This window comes from Manacus candei, unplaced genomic scaffold (assembly GCF_025592945.1).
Source record: "Manacus candei isolate 608988 ecotype Guabito, Panama unplaced genomic scaffold, ASM2559294v1 h1tg000014l, whole genome shotgun sequence".
In the NCBI taxonomy this organism is placed as follows: Eukaryota; Metazoa; Chordata; class Aves; order Passeriformes; family Pipridae; genus Manacus; species Manacus candei.
Genome location: NW_026138062.1, coordinates 19,573,613 through 19,593,407, shown reverse-complemented (window position 1 = coordinate 19,593,407; position 19,795 = coordinate 19,573,613). Strand labels below are relative to the sequence as shown.

At 37.5% G+C, this 19,795-nt stretch overlaps 1 protein-coding gene across 3 annotated transcripts in view; it reads right to left on the bottom strand.

Moving 5' to 3' along the window:
- LOC127467386 (RCC1 and BTB domain-containing protein 2) overlaps nucleotides 1-18,992 on the bottom strand; it is a 35,721-nt gene extending 16,729 nt beyond the window's left edge. The window contains exons 1-7 of one of the 3 annotated variants that reach the window (XR_007903083.1): nucleotides 18,578-18,992; nucleotides 9,513-9,573; nucleotides 6,860-7,018; nucleotides 6,184-6,334; nucleotides 3,972-4,138; nucleotides 3,128-3,286; nucleotides 1,468-1,575 (exon numbers count right to left, since the gene is read on the bottom strand). Coding sequence is in view for 2 of the 3 variants with exons in the window: in XM_051779322.1 (XP_051635282.1) it covers nucleotides 1,468-1,575; nucleotides 3,128-3,286; nucleotides 3,972-4,138; nucleotides 6,184-6,334; nucleotides 6,860-7,018; nucleotides 9,513-9,551 (783 nt within the window). In the remaining variant the exon portion in view is untranslated. Of the gene's footprint in view, nucleotides 1-1,467; nucleotides 1,576-3,127; nucleotides 3,287-3,971; nucleotides 4,139-6,183; nucleotides 6,335-6,859; nucleotides 7,019-9,512; nucleotides 9,574-10,257; nucleotides 10,304-18,577 lie in introns of those variants that run through there. The other 2 variants (XM_051779322.1, XM_051779323.1) reach the window with 2 other exon arrangements.
- Between the last annotated feature and the right edge of the window lie 803 nt (nucleotides 18,993-19,795).

Genomic DNA, 19,795 nt, shown 5'->3' with positions numbered 1-19,795 from the left:
AGTGTTCAAGGCCAGGTTGGATGGGGCCCTGAGCAACCTGTCCAGTGGAAGGTGTACCTGTCCATAGCAGGGGGGTTGGAACTAGATGACTTTTAAGGTCCCTTATGGCCCAAACCATTCTGTGATCCTATGAACTTACATTACTGGAAAAAAAACTCTCACAGTAGGGTCTGAGGACCACTGGTGCCCACACAAGGTAAGCAACCAGAGCAATCAGCCAGGAAAGAGAGGGAGGACATAAAACTCTCCATCTTGATGGCAGCACACAACTGTGTGAGCTCATAACCTCTTGTAGAAACCCATGCCGTCCTGCTGAGCTGCCCTCTCAGGTACCTCACATAAGGCTGCTCAAATATCCACTTTACAATCTACATATGCAGCACATGCCCCACATACAGACAGATACACAGTGGCAACATTAGCAGCAACAGTCTTGCTCTGATTGAGTTAATGTAACTTAGTAAAGCTAGATGGCTATCAAGAACCAATTTACATTGTTCAAAACTAGCCCACGTATCTTTATATAATCTGCAAAGCATCTATACTGCAAGTACATTTAGTCCACTGACACACATGGAGCATGTGATGTGCTTTAAATGAAGTAAATCCTTGATTTATTTACTGATTGGAGGTCTTCAACATGGTACTAATCAATATCAAGCAAATGAAGTGGATGGAAATAGGATCTAAGCCAAACTTACTGGAGCACTCACTCTCTAAATAGGAGAATAAATACGGGGGAACATAATACTCACTTTATTACATTACTTGCCATCAGCAATTGTTAACAGAAAAGCTCCTGTCTACATCCTAGGCACTGAATGTAAAACTATGTAATTAAATTAGTTTCCTTTAAAAGATCTAAAAAATCCCTAATTTCCCTGAGCAAAAGCAATAAATATGATCCAAAGTTCAAAACACTTGTAAATTTTCGCTATCTTCAAAACCACTGTTTTCTAACAAACAGTATCCTCTATTTTGCTTAAATCAATTAAAAACTTTCAGTACCAATTCTGTAGATACTTTAAATATTTCTTATCAGTTAAAAGAAGTTACCAGTTTGCTAGTTACACTGATGGTAGCCCAGCTATTTGGTACAGTGTAATAACCTCCAAAGACCAAGACTAACCATGAAATCATAACAACTATTGACCAAAAGCAGTTCGAGACAATTTGTTCACTCCAAACTCCAGTTAGCCACTGTGGCTGGACTGCATTTCTAAAACTGAAATTCAGTCTGCAAGACAAACAAAATGCTAAACTGCAGCAATTTTCCAGAAATGAAGGCAGGAGTTAAAGAAGAATGGGATATCCTAGAAAGACTCTTAGGATACATGTTTTTTTATTCTGATAAATGGCACTTTAAACAGAGAGAGAGAGAGGACTATGTACTTAAAATGTAGCATATGCTTTTAGGATACTTTCAGTGGTTCATAAAGGGTTTGCCATGGAGCATCACACACGTACCCGCTGCACACGAATGCCTTGCAAAGCTGCTATTCGGCACGGTGTTGGCTGGTTGCCACTGCTGCCCAGTCCAAGCTGGCCATTCCCATTGTAACCCCAGACATAGACCTTAGAAGAGAGACAGGGATTTTTAACTATTTGCTACTGTCTCCTTCTTTTGAAAGCAATATAACTTATTTCAGAGTCTGAATAACAATAATTTTCTTCAATATTTCTCTCCCCACATTTCAGAATCTGTACTTTACATGTAGATACACAGACACACACACATATACATACCTATATAAGCATACATATATACACATATACATTTTTTTCTGCACTGCAAATTTTGGATGCCATTTCTCTTTAAAATACCAACTCATGTAGAATTCTCAACTTCCACATTCACTTTGCTCTTTAAGAGTTAGATTACGTAAGACTACAATATTCTAATAAGAAGAACAGAAAATAAGTGATTCATATGCCTGACTGCCAGCACAGAGCAAATTCAGCATAATACTTCCCTTTTTCACAGACCTAATTTCTCATTCCAAAATCCTCTAACAGAAAAGAAAACACATGAAAACAAGTATAAACTGGAAGCTTGCACAACTGTTTGAGTAGGCAGCTTTACCCTGAACATAAAAAAAAGGGAAAATACTGAGCTCTGATAATTTCAGTGACATATGTTCCACTGCAAACAATCAATAGCTACTTAGTTTTAAACTGAAATGCTTGGAGAAGTGGAGCTAGAGAGGATGCAGACTGTCCAAAATCTTCAGCTCACATGAACTAAAAAAACAATAACTCTACAGCCTCTTTGTATCTTTGCAAGGAGAATAAAAAAGTATGACAGAGACACAAGGGGTACTGTAGTACAACAAATATACGCAATATACTTTTATTTTCTTTGTTTTCTCTTGAAATAAGGTGTGTGTATATGAGCACTGAAAAGTAAAATACCATTCACTGATTATTATCACACTCAATACTTAAGATTCTAGTATAGACAATAAGTTGTCTACGAATGCTCAAGACAACAGTAGGATAATGTATTAATCAGCACCTTAATTTTTACTAGAATATAGTATCGGCTCTAAAAATCAGTAAATCAGTGATATAAACTTAGTTACTTTTGCAGATAAGAAAATGCAGCTGGCATGAAATGCTAAGTATACACACACTATATATTCACACATATATATTCAATAGGATTTAATCCCAGAATGTACAAAAATCTGATCTTCACAATGCTATTTTTACTTTAGAACTGTATTTTTAATTAAACTTGAAATTTGATACTTGAACTCATACAGCTCAAAGCCAACTTCAATAGTTGATATAAAATAACAGCTGCTAAATTTTATGAGAAAGTACAGAAACTGAAAAGCCTTAAACCAAATGTTAGTGAACAGTTTTACCTGTTTCACTCTACCTCCTCTCTAAAGAAGAAACCACAATCAGCATGGATAGGAAGATGTGTTTAAGTATGTTGGAATGTGCAGGACAATTCATGACAAAGATTTTTAGGAGAAGTACAAGCAGGTAGACTTGAGGGAGTCTGGAAAGGTATACTTTTCTGAGAAGTAGCTCATTACTACCAAGGTCAAAATTATCTACATGCCAAATTATAACATAAAATAAAATTCAGCCCAAAAATTCACTTCAAATTTCTTACCTCTCCATTTTCCACCACAGCCATGGAACACATCTGTCCACAAGCTATATTAACAACTATTTTATTTTGTAGGCAGCTAGTAACTCTTCGAGGAATTGGTTGATTAGCTGTTGAACCAGATCCAACCTGGCCTGAGTTATTATAACCCCATGTGTATACCTGTTGCAAGACAATTGTCATAAAAGACAGCTATATAAGGTACAGTTCAAAGTACATATTCAAGAGAGATAAAAGCAATATGCATAAAAACTGATATTTTAAGGTCAAGTGGATGTGTTCTAGTAGTAGGAAATTACTAGGAAGATACGTAGCTTTACAATTCAATAGTTTCTAACAAAAATACGCCAATCTAAATATTTATATATCTCATTCTTTTATGTTCCTCCACTCAAAGGGAAGAGGCAACATGACAGCTGCATTAATGCTGGAACAATCCATTTCTAGTTTTCCAGAACCCAAAGCAGAATGGCTAACTGGCACAAACAGCACCTCAGAGTACATGACAGGAAACTTTTTACTTTGGCAAGTAGAATTCCTTATATGAATGTAATTTACATTAATGTCAGCTTTAATGCCATTAAGTATTTACAGTAGAATGCAACATAGGAAGGAACTGGCTTCCTTCTACAAAGAAATCATAATTTGGTATTACAAGAAGATGTGGCACAAAAAACAGTATTCCCCGTGCACTTAAAATCAATTTTTATCAAACATTTGTGTTGCATCAGCACAGTGAAGACAGCAAAAAGCAAGCTTTAATGCTCTAGGTGCAGAATGTTTTCCTGTTTCTCACATATGTGAGTTTCATTATGAGAAAATAGGTATTTACTCCCGCTATTCTCACCTCTCCATCAGATGTTAACACCATAGAATGATGAGAGCCACAGGCAACTTCAATAACTTTCTTGTTCACCAAATTAGTAGAGACTTGACAGGGAACGAAACCGTGATTTGTTGTACCATTGCCCAGCTGACTATAAGCATTGTGACCCCATGTATACACTTCTCCTTCTACAACAAAAATGCAAAGAGTTGGTTTAAAAATCTCTATTTTTCCATTAAGTACACAATGTAAAACTACAAACTGAAAAGTCAAAGTCAATAACAATACACATATTTAAGTGTATAAATATATATATGGTCTTTGGGGCTCTTCAGCCCGTGGACATATCAGTGCTACCTTCACATAGCTTTAAACACAAATGCAAAAGGATAGTATCACCATAATCATAGTAAAGGAAAACATTGCTACAAGAAAAGGGATGGTGCAATACAGAAAATAAAAGTTCCCATTTAAATTTCTTTGTTACTGACAATCAAAGTTTCTTGTCTATGCCCTGGCACTGTTTCCCACTTTGGAAAATTCAAATAGCAAGTTTACAATATGCATGAGGATGCTTGTAAGAAAAACCTATTACTATTTATTAATAAAAATTATATTATTTACTTATTATTTAAACATACTATTCATGTCCTGTATTTTGAAAAACACGCTAGTAAAATTAAGACTGCAAGATATGTCTGCTTGTGTTAGACCAATGGCTGACCCAGTGCAAAATTCTGTCTCCAACTGGCAATAGCAAAAAAGGCTCCTGTTTAAGGGAAACACAAGCCGGGTCACTCTTTGCAGTTCCCAAGCGTTGACAATCACTAGAGTACAGATATTACAAGGTATTTCCAATTCTCTTTAATGTACATATATTGGCCTCTTATCTATGAATTTAACACCTTTTCATATTCACTTTCCTTTATCTGTTTTAAATCAAGTGTCCTCTAGCTACAGAAGTGCAGGACTTGATGAATAGCTGTCCCACATTCATCTTGTCTATTATCATCATCATCATTTTCTAAACCCAAATTGTGCCATAATTGCAGGACAGCTGGGTTTGATATACAACTCCATCAGATTTCTAAGGAGATCACCAAACTCCTTATCCCTAAGAAGATTTCCCTCAGAACTATAAAGGCAAAATATGCTACACTAAACCAATATTTTTCTATAATAACTGGCTAAATCTAATCACTTTATCCTGTAAAAAGTCAACAACATTTTCTTTGTTTGACCAACATATGAATACACATCTCAGTGAAACAGCCACACAGAAACATACTGGAAATGACAATAATTAACACAATAATTGTGAAACACATAATGGCTCTCTGAAAGGTAGGTTAAAAAAGGCTATGCTGAATGGAAGTGATTCATGTGAATGGAGTTATGGGTAAAAATGATCAGGGATCAGTTCTGAACCTGCTCTTTTGCAATACATCATCTGGGCAAGAAGTATGAGTGTATCAGTGAGAACTGCTAGCAACAGAGCTCAGAATAATACAGACACATATATAAAAAAGGATGCAGAATGATCTGCCATGAGGACTAGAGAAAATAGTGAAACATAATTGAATATAAAGAATATATTAACAGCATCATTCCCCTCACCTACTTTTAGTCATCTAATCTAGACTACTCAAAACCACTTCTATTAATGTAGAAAGAGAGACAAATGTGAATATTATCAGGCAGGCTCTAGCAGAACCTCACTGGGAACACAATATTAATAATTTGTCTTTGACAATAATGTACTTAATTATGAACAGAGGAGCCACTACCACGATGTGGATAATAGAGTGTCAATGCAGGAAACAAAATGCTGGGAGGCAATATAACAGGTCTTAAAAGCACATCCAAAAGCAGGTACTGGAGAGAAAAGATGAATTTTAGCTAAACAACAGTGTTGGTACAAGAACATATGGGCATAACATTGCCACTAATGCATTTCAAAACAATCTGAAGTTCCAAACTTAACTGAAAAGTGAAAGAAACCCCATCCTCAAGTAGTTACAAGGTCAAAGTAGAGCTTGAAAAACTTTTGAAGATAACAAGCTACGAACAAAGCTAGCTGACATGTCATATTCACCAATGAAAATATGTTGGACTTAACAGCTCAGAATACCTTTCACAATTCTCTCTCTGTGTTACCAGTACAGACCTTTCACACCTGCTGAATGAATTAAAGTGGACTATCAGAAAAAGTAATATTCAGATAATACTTTACCTTCTGTAGCAAGAACAACATGAGGGCCACTTCCATAACTCAGACAGGCTATCTTTTTGCCACATAGGGAATCTAACCTCTTTGGTTCAATAGTACTCTGCATGTCTCCTGTTCCCAAACACCCACTGCAGTTCATGCCAAGCACAAAAACCTGTTATAAAAGAATCACAGACTTATAATTTAGGTTGGAATGGAGCCTCCTCCAAAGGTCATTTAGTCCACCCACCATGCTCAACAAAGATCTAAACAGATCAGTTGACTCAAGGTCATGTCCAGTCAATTCTTGAACATCTCCAAGGAAAAAAATTCCACAACCCCTCCAGGATTTAACCCCTCTTATGGTCATTTTTATTTTCTAGTACTGAATCAGAATTTCCCATCTGCCAGTTTATGTCTCATTCTGTCACTGTGCACTTGCAAGAAATGTCAAACTCCATCTTCTCCTTATCCTCTGATTGTGATAGGAAGCCATTAATTTAAACTCAAAATGTTTTAGTAGCAAACAAAATAATCAGACAATTATTTATTATATATATATTATTATTATATTATTATATATATATTATTTATTATATATACCTTTCTCTAGGTATACTATCATAGTACTGGTTTGCAGAATAACTTGATACATAAGTGATTAAACATGCCATGTTCATACACACTCTTGGACAATTACCTCATCATTTTCAGTTGCATACAACACTTCATTACCAGCACTGCCAAATACACAGGCTTGACGAATTAACTTGAGCTCCTCTTGGGAACAGAGAGAAAAAATTGGCCATTTCCCAACATCCAGCATCTTCAGGGCTGACAATAATGTTGCCTCCAAGACCTGGTATTATAAAAAACGCTATCAAATACCTAGACAAAGGGAAATATATGCTTTTGCACAGCAAAAAATTAGAGAAACACCATTACCTCCTTTTTCAACCACAAATCAGTATTTTAATTCTAGAACAATATGTGAAACGAAGACACTAAAGTAAACAAAATATATCATGATGTAGAAAGAAGGGATCTATGTTCATAGAGAAAAGTACCATATAAGAAGTTAAATGGAGAGGTCATAGTTTCATTATATTCATACAACATGACTGCTAGCTTATAGAACTCAATGTAAAGTATTCTAATATAAACTATAAAGTATATATTCAGAACTTGAAATTGGTGTATTTTCCTCTGTGGCTAAAATTACTGTTAAAAGAAGAAACCAGAAAAAAAGTCTGCCCAAGAATATACTTATCTTTGAAAAATATGCACATTTGTTTTTATGCATTGAAAATGGAAACTTGAGAAAGGAAAAAGTTTCTCAAGTTTTTGCCTTTACCTCTGAAATTTCCTTCTGTGTTTCAACAAGTATTGAGTCTTTGGGAACTTCCTAAGAATATTTACATTTTAAGTAAGTAGACTTTTAATAAAATAAAAAAAGACAATTGAACATTTCCCAGCTTATCCAAGGACAGATTATAAGTCTACAGTTAAAGGAAAGGAGTAACAGATCTGTCCCAACATTAAAACTAGTCAAGCTAATGTCTGAATCTCATGCAACATTTCTTCTGTTTTGGTATAGCATAAAGCAGAAAAATGCTGCAGTATCAACATTTAATAACAAATTCTGCATGATGTGTGCATCAAATTTTCTTCACTGAAATTGAAACAGGTTCTCCATGTGAGGGAAAAAAACTTTACTTGCCAAATCAGAAGATAAGCAAGAATAGATTTTACCTACCACAGGTATGATGTATTTTACCACATAACAGTGAGGACTGCATCATTAGTTTATTTCAAGCAGACTTACAAAATGATCTATTACACTACATATTTTTTTCTACCTCTGACTGAAACAAAGATGTGAATAAATTCTAATTTGGAGTCTGAAGCACATTATATCAGTCATAACAATATCACTTACTATGAAAAAATACACAGAAATAGAGATAACATTTGAAAGTCAAAATATAAACCCTAAATTAATCCTGAATTAAAAGGAAATTTTTAATTTTAAAGAAACAAATATCACCTAATGACACATTTCTTTATTATATACTTCTGAGAAGAGGAAAGGAAGACTGGTCATCTTCACAAAAAAAATGTTGTCATTTTGATCACACCAGTTCTTTCTCCATCTCCTCACAGCAAATAACTGACCAATTTCAGCCAAATTTGCAAGTGAAAGGGAAGTAAGATTCTGCTGACACAATCCATTTGGCAGCAGTCAGCTGGACAAACAGACATTATGTTATTAAATAAGTCAGTGAGCAAGTAGGTCCAAGCTAATCCCAGCAAATGCTGTCCTCCATGATGCATAGCAGGCTTATCAGAGATGAAGGACCAGAATCCATATGGAATCAGCCTTCATTCATCTGCTGTTTGCAGAATAATTTGTTTTATGTCAAGAGGTTAGCATTAATTCTACAGCCCTCTTAAAATATGATAATGGATACTGAAAGCATCACAGACTACTCTTCCAATTGCATCACCAAAGCTGCATCCCACTTTTGCTCAAGACTGATGAAGCCTGAGGTTCAAAAGGACAGTCAGGGTGTCCTTCATTTGTACAGATTCCTTTACTAGAATAATATATTGATTTCTTTACAATGTGGGCTCTAAATTCCAAATGCTCAGTGGGTCAGAACCCATTCATTTTAAATAGAAAAGTTTTTTTCTGTAACTTCCTTCTAGAAAGCACTCAAGTCCTACCCTTATAATTAGTAGGTTAAAAAAAACCCCAAACTGTAGCATTTCTTAACACTAAAATAATACACTGAAAGAAAAATCCCTAACTAATCTTATAATAAGCAGTCAAGGACATACTTATGATACCGATATTTTTTTAACAAAAGAAATAACAAAAACTTTATCAGACAAAAAAATATGCATAATCTAAATCATGTCTCTGGAATTATTAGTTACATTCAACTCAGTAAGAGTTACTCTTTCACCTTTCAATACTTTCTCCCCTTACACACTTCTCCATTATATTTTGTTTCAAGAAAATGAAAAACAGCTTGAACTATCAGCCTGCCAATATTTATATCCCATAAGTGATCAGTTCCCTCATTATATTGCATGAAGTCATGAAAGGCAGAGCTAGATCTGAATCTTAGGACACAGACTTGAATCATGTGAATATATTGTTCTTCTAATATTTCGTGTATCACTTAAGCAAGATTTCTTTTGCCAGTATCTTTTCTTCTACCTATAGCTTTTCTTTTGTGTCTATCTTGAAAGCTACTAGCATTTACTAAGCTACTGCTAAATGGAACCAAGCTTCTCCCTTTTGAGCAGAGTAGTACAGAACTCTCAATACAAATTCACACTCTGACCTTGGCACTGACTCCTTGAGGAGGAGGTTCATCCTCCATATGGATTTCTGCTTGTGTCCCCCTGCAGAGAGAGAACTGTGGTTAAAATCACCATATCATATTGCTGCAAAACTACATTATGAAACTATACACACTGGTTCAATATTGAGCCAGAGCTATTTGATTCTGTGGAATGAGAAAACAAGTAATACAAAGCTCACTCAGTTCTGCTCTTATATTCAACTGTACAATTACCAGTTAGACAGACTCTGCACTTCTGTATTCTTTCATAAAATATTAATTCTTGGACAAAACGGGTTTTCTAAAACAAGTAGTAGAACTAATCATTCTGTGATTGGAAAGAAAGATGTTTTATGAACACAATACTCCAATGTATTTTTATTGCAGTATTGAGAACCTTGCTGACATAATTCTTCAAGACATTTCTTTATGTAAAGAAAAAGCACACTGGCCAGAGTATTTAATTTCTGGCCTAAACCTTCAAATGCTTTTATTCCAGTTATGTTCTGAAAACCAATGTTAGAAAAATATTTGGGTCTGTTCAGGTTTACTGAGAGTTCTTAACATATTCATTCTACTTCAGAAAATATTGCCAGAAAATAATGACTTAAAATTACATGTCTGTAAAATTCTGATTACAGGCAAAATAACATCCAATAAACAAGCTACCAACTTACTGAGTTACTTTTCAGAGGAATACCATGCTACAAGGAGTATCAAATGCAGCCACATAAAATGACCTTACTGCTCAACATGTTTCTTTTGTAAGACTTCATGCCAAGGGCATAAAATACATGAAATTCATATGATTTAAGTATTATAAATGTTAATGATTTAACAAATATAATTTAATTTACTGAATAAACAAAAAAAATTATTTACTTAAAATGAATAAAACCCCAAATAATTGCTGCAACTCAACTATACTGAATATGCACACTGTTAAGCTTACTCTTTAACAAAACTCACAAATCTACATACACACAGTGTATTTCATACACTTAGTTTGGACATGAAATGATAAATTCAGCTCGTGTGAAAGTTCAGCTACTCTCTTGTCCATGTTGACTTTGAGCTTAAGGCTCAGACACGCAACCAAACTGAAATAACTTGAAGCTAAGTTATATTCCCTTTCAACTAGAGAAACTAAAGGGCTGATACAGTTGCCTAGAGGTTAGCACCTATTGCTTTTTGAGATAACCTTGGGGATCCCAGCACCAAACAGTGCTGGCAGATATGACACATGACCTATAAGGTATCTGTGCCAAGCTGGAACAGCAGCTAAGAATTAAATGGCACCAGGCAGTTACACAGGTGGAACTGAGCAGAGCCCTAAATAAACACAGCCAGCCATTTACCATGCTTTGCAACTTCATGGAAACAGAGTAACCTGTTGAGCTCTTGCAGTTAAGCAATTTGTTATTTTCTTATTTTCTCCAACAACTTACTTGCACAAGAATTTGTGTACATCTTCTCTACTTAAACTAGAAACGACTCATCTAATCAAGGCCTTTGGCATGAGCACAGCCTGAGCAGGACTGAACTGAACTGAAGTTCTGAAACATTTAATTTCAAGTATGTGAGTAGTCCTACTGCAAAACTGATTATCAAGGCTATCCAATATTTTGCAGTATCAATTTACAGCACTGCCTAGCAATGCTGATATGGTACCCACTTCTTGGCCATCCTTAGCCTAAGCTCAGCCCCCAAAGAAATAATTAACAATTAATTTTGTAATTTAAATAAATGTAGAATTCCACATTTTCTTCCTCAGGCCATTTGATACATAACTGATATCCGTGATTTTGCCATTTCTAATATTTCCCTTCAATTGCATCTGTTCAGACAAAAGCATGGTTTGACTTTAAAAGCAGTTTATTTGTTAGTATAAAGAAAGGTACATTAGGGTCTAATCACCTCAGTTACTTAATAAAAGGTGCTCCAGTTCACTACTTTTCAGTCCCCACAAAGATGCTGACAGTTCTGCCCTGACTTCTCAAGAATAAAGATCAATTACGTCCTCGCAACTCAAAAGTTATGTTTTATCTTCCCTATAACTAAGAGAAAATTACCCTGCAACTCCATTTTCAGTTTGCTCTGCAAACACAGACACCTTATTTCTGAGCAACACCATAGGAGTACGCGGGGTGACTCAAATTATACCAGTTTATTCTTTTATTCGAATTCATGTATTCTAATACAAGTATGTACTGATTGCCACGTGTCTGCATAAGCAAAGGCGTTCTTTCTAAAAACCTGTAATTGATTTAAGAGTACATATTCACCTTGGGATCCCCAAAATAAATACAGACAAAAAAATAATATTACACCTGTTTAAGTATTATTCTTATCTGTATACCTTTAAAATACTAGTGATGATTCATATTTGCCAACTTGTAAGAATTCTCCCTCCAGAAAAATAAACATTGTATATACAGAGTGAAGCACGGAAAAAAACAGTATTTTCATCAAAATGAAGAGAAAACCCCTGTATATTTGAGTAAATCAGGTACAGAAGAAAAACATATCCTAGCTATCTCAGACAAGTTATTGGGTTAATTCATCTACTAAGTCTTACAATATTCACAGAATTGCTAAAAAGCCTTACTTTAAAATAGCTAGCCACTACAACTAAAAAAAAAATAAAAATGCAATGCTTAGTTTAGAAAGTAAAAGGGCAAGCAAAAAATATTTCCCATGTATTAAAACTCTATATAATTTTCACTAGCTGCATTCCCGCAAAAAAAATTCTAAAGTGCAGATCTAAAGGAAAAAACATCATTATTGTAAACATCCACTTCTTGAGGAAGTGCACATCATTTTGATACAAAAATATTTATATTAAAATTTCACCATTCTCTTATCTGGAATCCAAGAACAATTAAGAATCTGTACAGCATACTCTGGCAGTCTGAGTTTAGGTCTCGGAATCTGATAGTTCTGACCCTCGTTTCAGTCCAACCATAACAGATCTTTGGGTAAATCACACATGCTTCTGCAGTCCAGATAAGACTGAGTTAAGGAACAGAAAAGTACTAATTCTAACAGCCAAGCTCTATAAGCAGTCTAAGACCATTTAACCCTAAATATTTAAACTGGTTCACTGACTCATTAGAATGTAAACATTCTTGTAGATTCTCTCTCTAGGAACTTGGCAAGCAAACAAAAATTTTCAGAACTCCACTTAGTATTTCCTCCCACTTAACTTCAGCATTTATGAGTCTCATCTGCCAAATCAAAGGTCTGTCTGCAGCTTCTTCCCCAAGAACTCTAACCACAGGCCTAGGAAAAGGAAAAAGTCACAGAAAAAAATGCAACTTGATGAGACTTTTAGGAAAGGAACCTAACTTTCTCTATTCCTGATTTCTCAGCAGTTTCCTACTGAAGTAGTCATGACATGATGCTACCTTGTCCAAGCAATTTTGCAGGAGAGATAAGACCAGAAATATTGCCAACATGTGCTCTGATTGAACGGGTGAGATTCCTTTCTAGGAAGAATATTTTCAAAATTATCTTCCTTTTTCATGTACATAATGTGAGTCTTTGGGATGGTGCTGTGCAGGGCTAAGGGTTGGACTTGATGATCCTTGTGGGTCCCTTCCAACTCAGCATATTCTGTGATTCTCTGATTCTGTGAAATGTCACTACTTCACCTAGTGCTGACAATAAATTGACAGAACTCAGCTTGTCATTCATTCCTCCACTGATGCAGCATTTTCCATAATGAAGAAATTGCAGACCTTGACAAACAGCAATGGGTTGTTTGAAAAACTGCTGACTCCAACTAAAGCATAATCTTCTCTTCTTCCCTTCTTGCTTCATGACACCAGACTGTGAATTCTTGGCTCCAGATGCAAGTTCCACTGTCTGCCTACTAATTGCACGAGAAAATCTACGTGCAGTTTAGAAGCTAGATCCAAGAAACTCTTAAAGCCAGGAATATTTAGTCTAAGAGACTGACATCCTTGACCTTGCAAGGTAGGCAACTGCTAGAGAAACATGTAATTAAAATTATTTGAGATAAAACAGCTTTATTGTCTCAATCTCCAGAGGCAAAAGTTTAGTCAGAAACATAGTGTCAGACACCACCTCTCTTTTGGCATGACATCCAGTTCCACCTGTCAGCTCCAGGGATGCACCTCCAGCATGACCCTACTGAAGTTTGCAGAGGTTCACCTACGTGCAGTATGCTGTATTGGAGCTACATGATTGAAGCCTATTTGCAAAGCCCTTCTTTCCAGTATCATCATCACCCCCAAACAAAAATTGGTTGCCATGAATACAAGCAGTGAAGGATAAGATGTAAGCAACACATAAAAGAAACAAGGGCACATGAAAAGCAAGGAAGACAGTGGGAACACTGTCCTGTTACCCACACTCAGCAACATCCTTCAATAGAGGTTCAATACGCCTGCAGCAAAGAGCAAATACATCAGCGGAAAACATTTTGAAAGAAGTGAGAAAATAGGATAGAAAACAGAGGGCATGATTTTTCAACTTTCCAATGGTTTGAAAATAAGTGTTAGGGTCTGGTGTGAAATTTCTGCCCTAAGTGACAAAATGGCTTTGAAAAATCTTATATAGATTCCTGGGGACACCTTCCACTCACCTCCAAAAAATTTAACCTTGGGATTTTGGGCTAGCAAGACAATTTGTCTAATTTAATTTTTAGAAAGTCACCTAGAACTATTAAAAGTCCTATATGATGGTAAGACAAGTGCTCATATTAAGTTTCTTTATTTTTCTCATTACTATTCCAATTACTTTTTCCACTTAGAATTGTTTATCACCATCATTGATGTAGAATGGTGGATTGTTTACCAGCCAGCAACAAAAATAGAAGCAACTGAAAAAAAATCATCATCACCCACAAGAAGGAAAATCTTTACAACAGAAGAAAAAAAAATCTTGTTAAATAATTAAACATTCTGTCAGACAGTCTCTTGACAACAGGATGTCATTCCTGTGTCTAAATCTAACCTAATGTAGTCTAATTTAACTGAAATATAACCTGAGATACTAATGAAAAACATTTGTCCACAATTTTTATGTAGCTGATCCAAGATTTTCAGAAAACTAACTTGAAAAGTTCTTTCTCTTTGCTGAATTGTTAGCCAAACTATAAATACACTTCAGTTCCTGCAATCTATACATACACCAAACATAATAAAATACAACTGATGCAACCATTGGCTCTTGCCTATTTTAAATGCTACATAAAATGTTATTTACCATACAACTGATTTGGTAGAATTGAAAACTTATTCTTCATTTTGACTTTGCAATATGAAAGTTCAAGGAACTGGCTTTAGGGGAAAAAAATTATTTCAAAGACTTGATTTAAAAAGAACTTTATTAAAAATATTGACCATGTAACAGAACAAAACAATTCAAAATAATGCAGTAAATATGTGAAAGAAGCAGCTATTATTTTTTTAACAAAGTTAAAGAATTGTAGTGCAGAAACTATTAAAGCTTTAGGAACTTAAGAAACACTAACAGGTCATGCAGTTGTTCAGGATAAACCACATATAAACTTCAGATGTCAGGTGCCATTGTACCTGCATATGGAAGCCTGACTGAATATCAGTTCCATGCCATAGGAACTGCATGCCTGGAAAGATCCCTTCTGTTACTATGTAATCATAGATACTATACTGCATTAGCAGAAAAACAGCATGCAAATGCACACATTTTGTTATGCTCTCTCTAAGTAGATCTGACCTGGCCTAAATTGTTTGCAGCCTACAGTTACCTGAACCAGCCAAATGCTGAGCCATACATCAGGTCTAGCTGTCCTTTGACCTCACAGTCTGTTCTAGCTGTTAAAGAAGAAATATTGATAGTTTCTACAGTTCTAACTTTTAAGCCCCTCCTTAGATGTCCACAGAAGGTCATTCTATCCTTAGACTAAGTGTTCTGATTTATAAAATATATCTTCTTAAACATTCTAAACCTCAACAAAAAACATAAACATTACTAAACCACACCTGGTTTTATTTCCTACATTCCTTGTTTACTTCAGTTTAGCACAATCTGCACATTGGAGCCGTGGTCCGTGACAGTCTCCTGCCTACACCTAAGAAGGCTACATATTGAGTCACCAAGATCTTTTTCAAGATGATGTCTAGCACAGCTCCAGCACAAATCTGGCTGTAGCATCTCTGTAACATTGGGCACTTGCCAGAGCACTTCCCATGAACCCAGCATGCAATGCCTGGGTGAGTGGGAGGATGGTGAAATCGTTCCCCAACACAAAGTCAGAATTTACGCAGGTATACACCTGAAACACACATATATAGAGGTATATACATCAAACACACACACACGTGCATATCTAAAAAAAATTAATCATATATATGTATACACACACAAATACACACACATCACAGGTATTACATACCCAGAGCTAAGAATTCTGGTAGTTTAAATATTTTTATAGTTATAGCTGTCTGCACACAAAGATACTGTATGTTAGAAAAGAGATACAATCTCTGTATATAAATTCTATAAATAGAATGTGTATATGAAGCCCACTTCCTCTACCAGTAAATGACTCTGTATCTGTCCATTTCTGTATTTAACAGTCTTCTGATAGTGGAACTGCTGAACTTTAAGTGGCAAGAGCATTGGATCAGATATAATACATAGAGGTTTCCCAACTCTTAAAAATAATTAAGAGACAAAATGTTATTCTTTGTGGTATAAGTGTAGGCTTCTAATATTATTTCTACCACTGGAGTAGTCTCCTCCAAACTGCAACAGATCACATGCATCATGATGCCAAGGTCATTTTATCTCAACTTTATCACTCAGTGGTCTTACTTCTATTATTGTTTTTATCCTACTTCTATCTATTTTACTTACATGATTAAAGAAGCTTTAAAAAATAATTGTCTATAACTAACTGAGAATTACTGATGTCAATTCTCACTGTAGAACTGCACTTTATCTCTTAATTTTTATTTTACTTAACTATCTTTTTTCTACTCTTTATTCCTAAGATCCTTTTTGAGATGGGCAGAAGTTGTTTTCATTAGATCTTTTCTCTTTTTTTGGATATAAATTCCAAATAGATTCTACCTTCGGCACAAGGTAGAATTTGCTTTGTACCCTCTTTACTTCTTCTAGGGCCCTCAGGATTCCTGTACAAACAACATCACTAATTAATCCTCCTGATTTTTCTAAGTTTGCCCATCTGAAATTGAGAATTTCAAACCTGTCTCTGTTTAGTCACCTATTTTACTTATATTTATTTAAAAATGTCCAAGATACAAGATCACAAATTTATAAACCAGCTCTTCCTGGAATTTTCCACACTGCTTACTGAGAGCAAGTCTAAAACAATTCAGTGCTCATTTGGTAAGCTTACAGTAGTTGTATGTAAGATCAACTGGATTGCTATATGCCCAAATGATGCCATTATCTGCATCTATTGGTTGTCCAGCCTAGAAAAGATGGGGCTCCAGGGAGATCTCACTGTGCCCTCTCAGTACCTAAAGAGGCCTTATAAAAAATGAGGGAGAGCAACTTTTCACAAAGGCAGATAGTGACAGGACAAGGCAGAATGGCTTTAAACTACAAGATGACAGAATTAGATTAGATGTTAGGAAGAAATTCTTTACTCAGAGGGTGGTGAGGGCACAAGCAGATTGCCAAGAAAAGTTGTGGGTGCCCCATCCCTGGGAGTGTGCCAGGCCAGGCTTGATGTGGCCCTGAGCAACCTGGTTTAATGAGTGGCATCCATGGCAGGGGGTTGGAACTAGATGAACTTTAAGGTCCCTTTGAACCTAAACCATTCTGTGATTCTGTGATCTAAGAAAGAAATCCATCTGTGACATAACTCCTGATAGCATCTCCCAGTAAGTGATATTCTTATCCAAATCCAACTCCTGCAGTCTATGGTAGACATAATCAAAAGCTCTTATAATTTTATTTTCTCAAAGCAATGATACATACGCTTGATTCTTTTTTTATCCACACAATCTCTTCCTGCTACTTTATGGTCCATCACATCATTCACATCCCACATCATTCTGACAGATTTATTTCTCATATCTGGACAGCATTACCTCTCCTACCCACATTCAGCAGGGCGATCGATTCTCCACATTTCCTTTACCCCATGCTTGCATTCATATCCTCCAACACAGAATCACAGAATCATAGAATGGTTTGGCTTGGAAGGGACCTTAAAGATCATCTAGTTCCAACCCCCCTGCCATGGGCAGGGACACCTTCCACTAGACCAGGTTGCCCCATCAGAGCCCCATCCAGCCTGGTCTTGAACACTTCCAGGGATGGGGCATCCACAACTTCTCTGGGCGACTTGTTCCAGTGCTTCGCCACCCTCACAGTAAAGAATTTCTTCCTAATATCTAATCTAAACCCACTCTCTTTCAATTTGAGCCCATTCCCCCTTGTGCTGTCACTACATTCTCTTGTTAACAGCCTCGCCCCATCTTTTGTCAGTTCCCTTCAGGCACTGAAAGGACCATCAGTTCAGCCCAAATGGTTTCTGCTGCTGCACAAGCATGACTTCCTACAGACCTTACTCTGCTCATAACCGGGAGTAAAATCTTTTTACTAACTGTGCGCGATATTAGGAATCCACCGATATCAGAAATTTCACCTCCACAAGGAAACACGGTTCAATCCGCCCGTCTCCCACACAACTAACGGTCCCTGGTTTCCAAAGTATTCTCTCTTTTCCTTAAAACCACAAACGGTCACCAAGCTCAGCTTGTCTAAGGCGCCGCCACCATCACACTCCTGTGCACCTGCGGGCATCACGCACCCCCAACCACACAAACGTAACTCCCGTCAGCAGTGGAACACACGCACAGACACACATCCCCCCGCCGTCCCCGTTATCGGCCATTTCCAATCCCGGTGCCCGGGAGACGCAGCCCCGAGGAGCGCAGCACCACCCCGGCCCAGCACAGGCAGCGCCCTCCCCCTGCCCCGCTCCCCACCGACGGCCGCACGGGGAATCGAAACACAGCGAAGGGGGGGAGCCAACCCCCTTCCCTCCCCTTCCCTCCCCGCCGTCCGCCGCAGCTTACCTTCCTTCCCCGCAGGCGGCGACGGCCCCTCCTCCCCACTCCAATGAGCCAAGGGAAGATGCTGCCACGCTCAGGCACCTCCTCACCACGAAGGCGGGGGGAGAAGGGGAAGAGGAAGGGAAGGGGTTTGGCACCTCCCAGGGATCCACCCACTGCAGCAGGAGCCTGGAAAGCGGCGGCTTCTGTCCTGCGAGCCCGGCGGGGGAAGGGCTTCTGTCCCCGCGGCAGACAGGTCGGCTGGCTGCTTGGGAATGCTACAGGGGAGAGCAGAACTCCCAGGGCCTTGTCCCTTGTGATGACATGTCTGCTTTAGGAAGACATGGTCAGAGCGAGTACAGTGTCGAGGGAGACACCATTTCCCTCCTCAGAATCACAGAATCAATTAGGTTGAAAAAGACCTCTGAGATCATTGAGTCCAACCCATGACCGAACACCACCATGACAACTAGACCATGGCACATCCAGTCTTTCCTTAAACACCTCCAGGGACAGTGACTGCACCATCTCCCTGGGCAGCCCATTCCAGGCCGTTGCCTGGGCCTAAGTACATGTGGCAACAACACACGGCATGAGACCTGTGGTCAAAGGCAAATGTTAGGGAAATGTTAAATATTGCTATGCTGTTCCAATGTGCAATCATTTTTTTCACAAAGGAAGTGGGAGAATATTAAGTATTCTTCTACTTCTCCTATGGCTTATGTTTAAAATTAAGCACTCCCATAGAGGATAGACTTGATAAGCTTTCCTAAAAGCAACCACCTGCCTGTTTTGCTTGGTTGTGTCTCTTACCTGCGTGTGATAATACCCTTCCATCTTGCTGTGGGGGATATTCACACAATCACAGAATATGCTGAGTTGGAAGGGACCCACAAGGATCGTAAGGTCTGGCTCCAAGGAGAATGGCCCATATAGGGATTGAACCCACAACCTTGACATTATTAGCACCAGGCTCTAACCAACTGAGCTAGTCTTAGGGTCATTGAGTACAACTCCTAGCCCTGCACAGGACTATCCCCAAGAGTCACACCATGTGCCTGAGCTTTAAGAAGCCAAACGCTTCTTGAACTCTGTCAAGCTTGGTGCTGTGACCACTTCCCTGGGGAGCCTGTTCCAGTGCCCAACCACCCTCTGGGTGAGAAACCTTTTTCTAATCCCACTTAAACCTCCCCTGTCATAACTTCAGGCCATTCCATCAGGTCCTGTCACTGATCACCATAG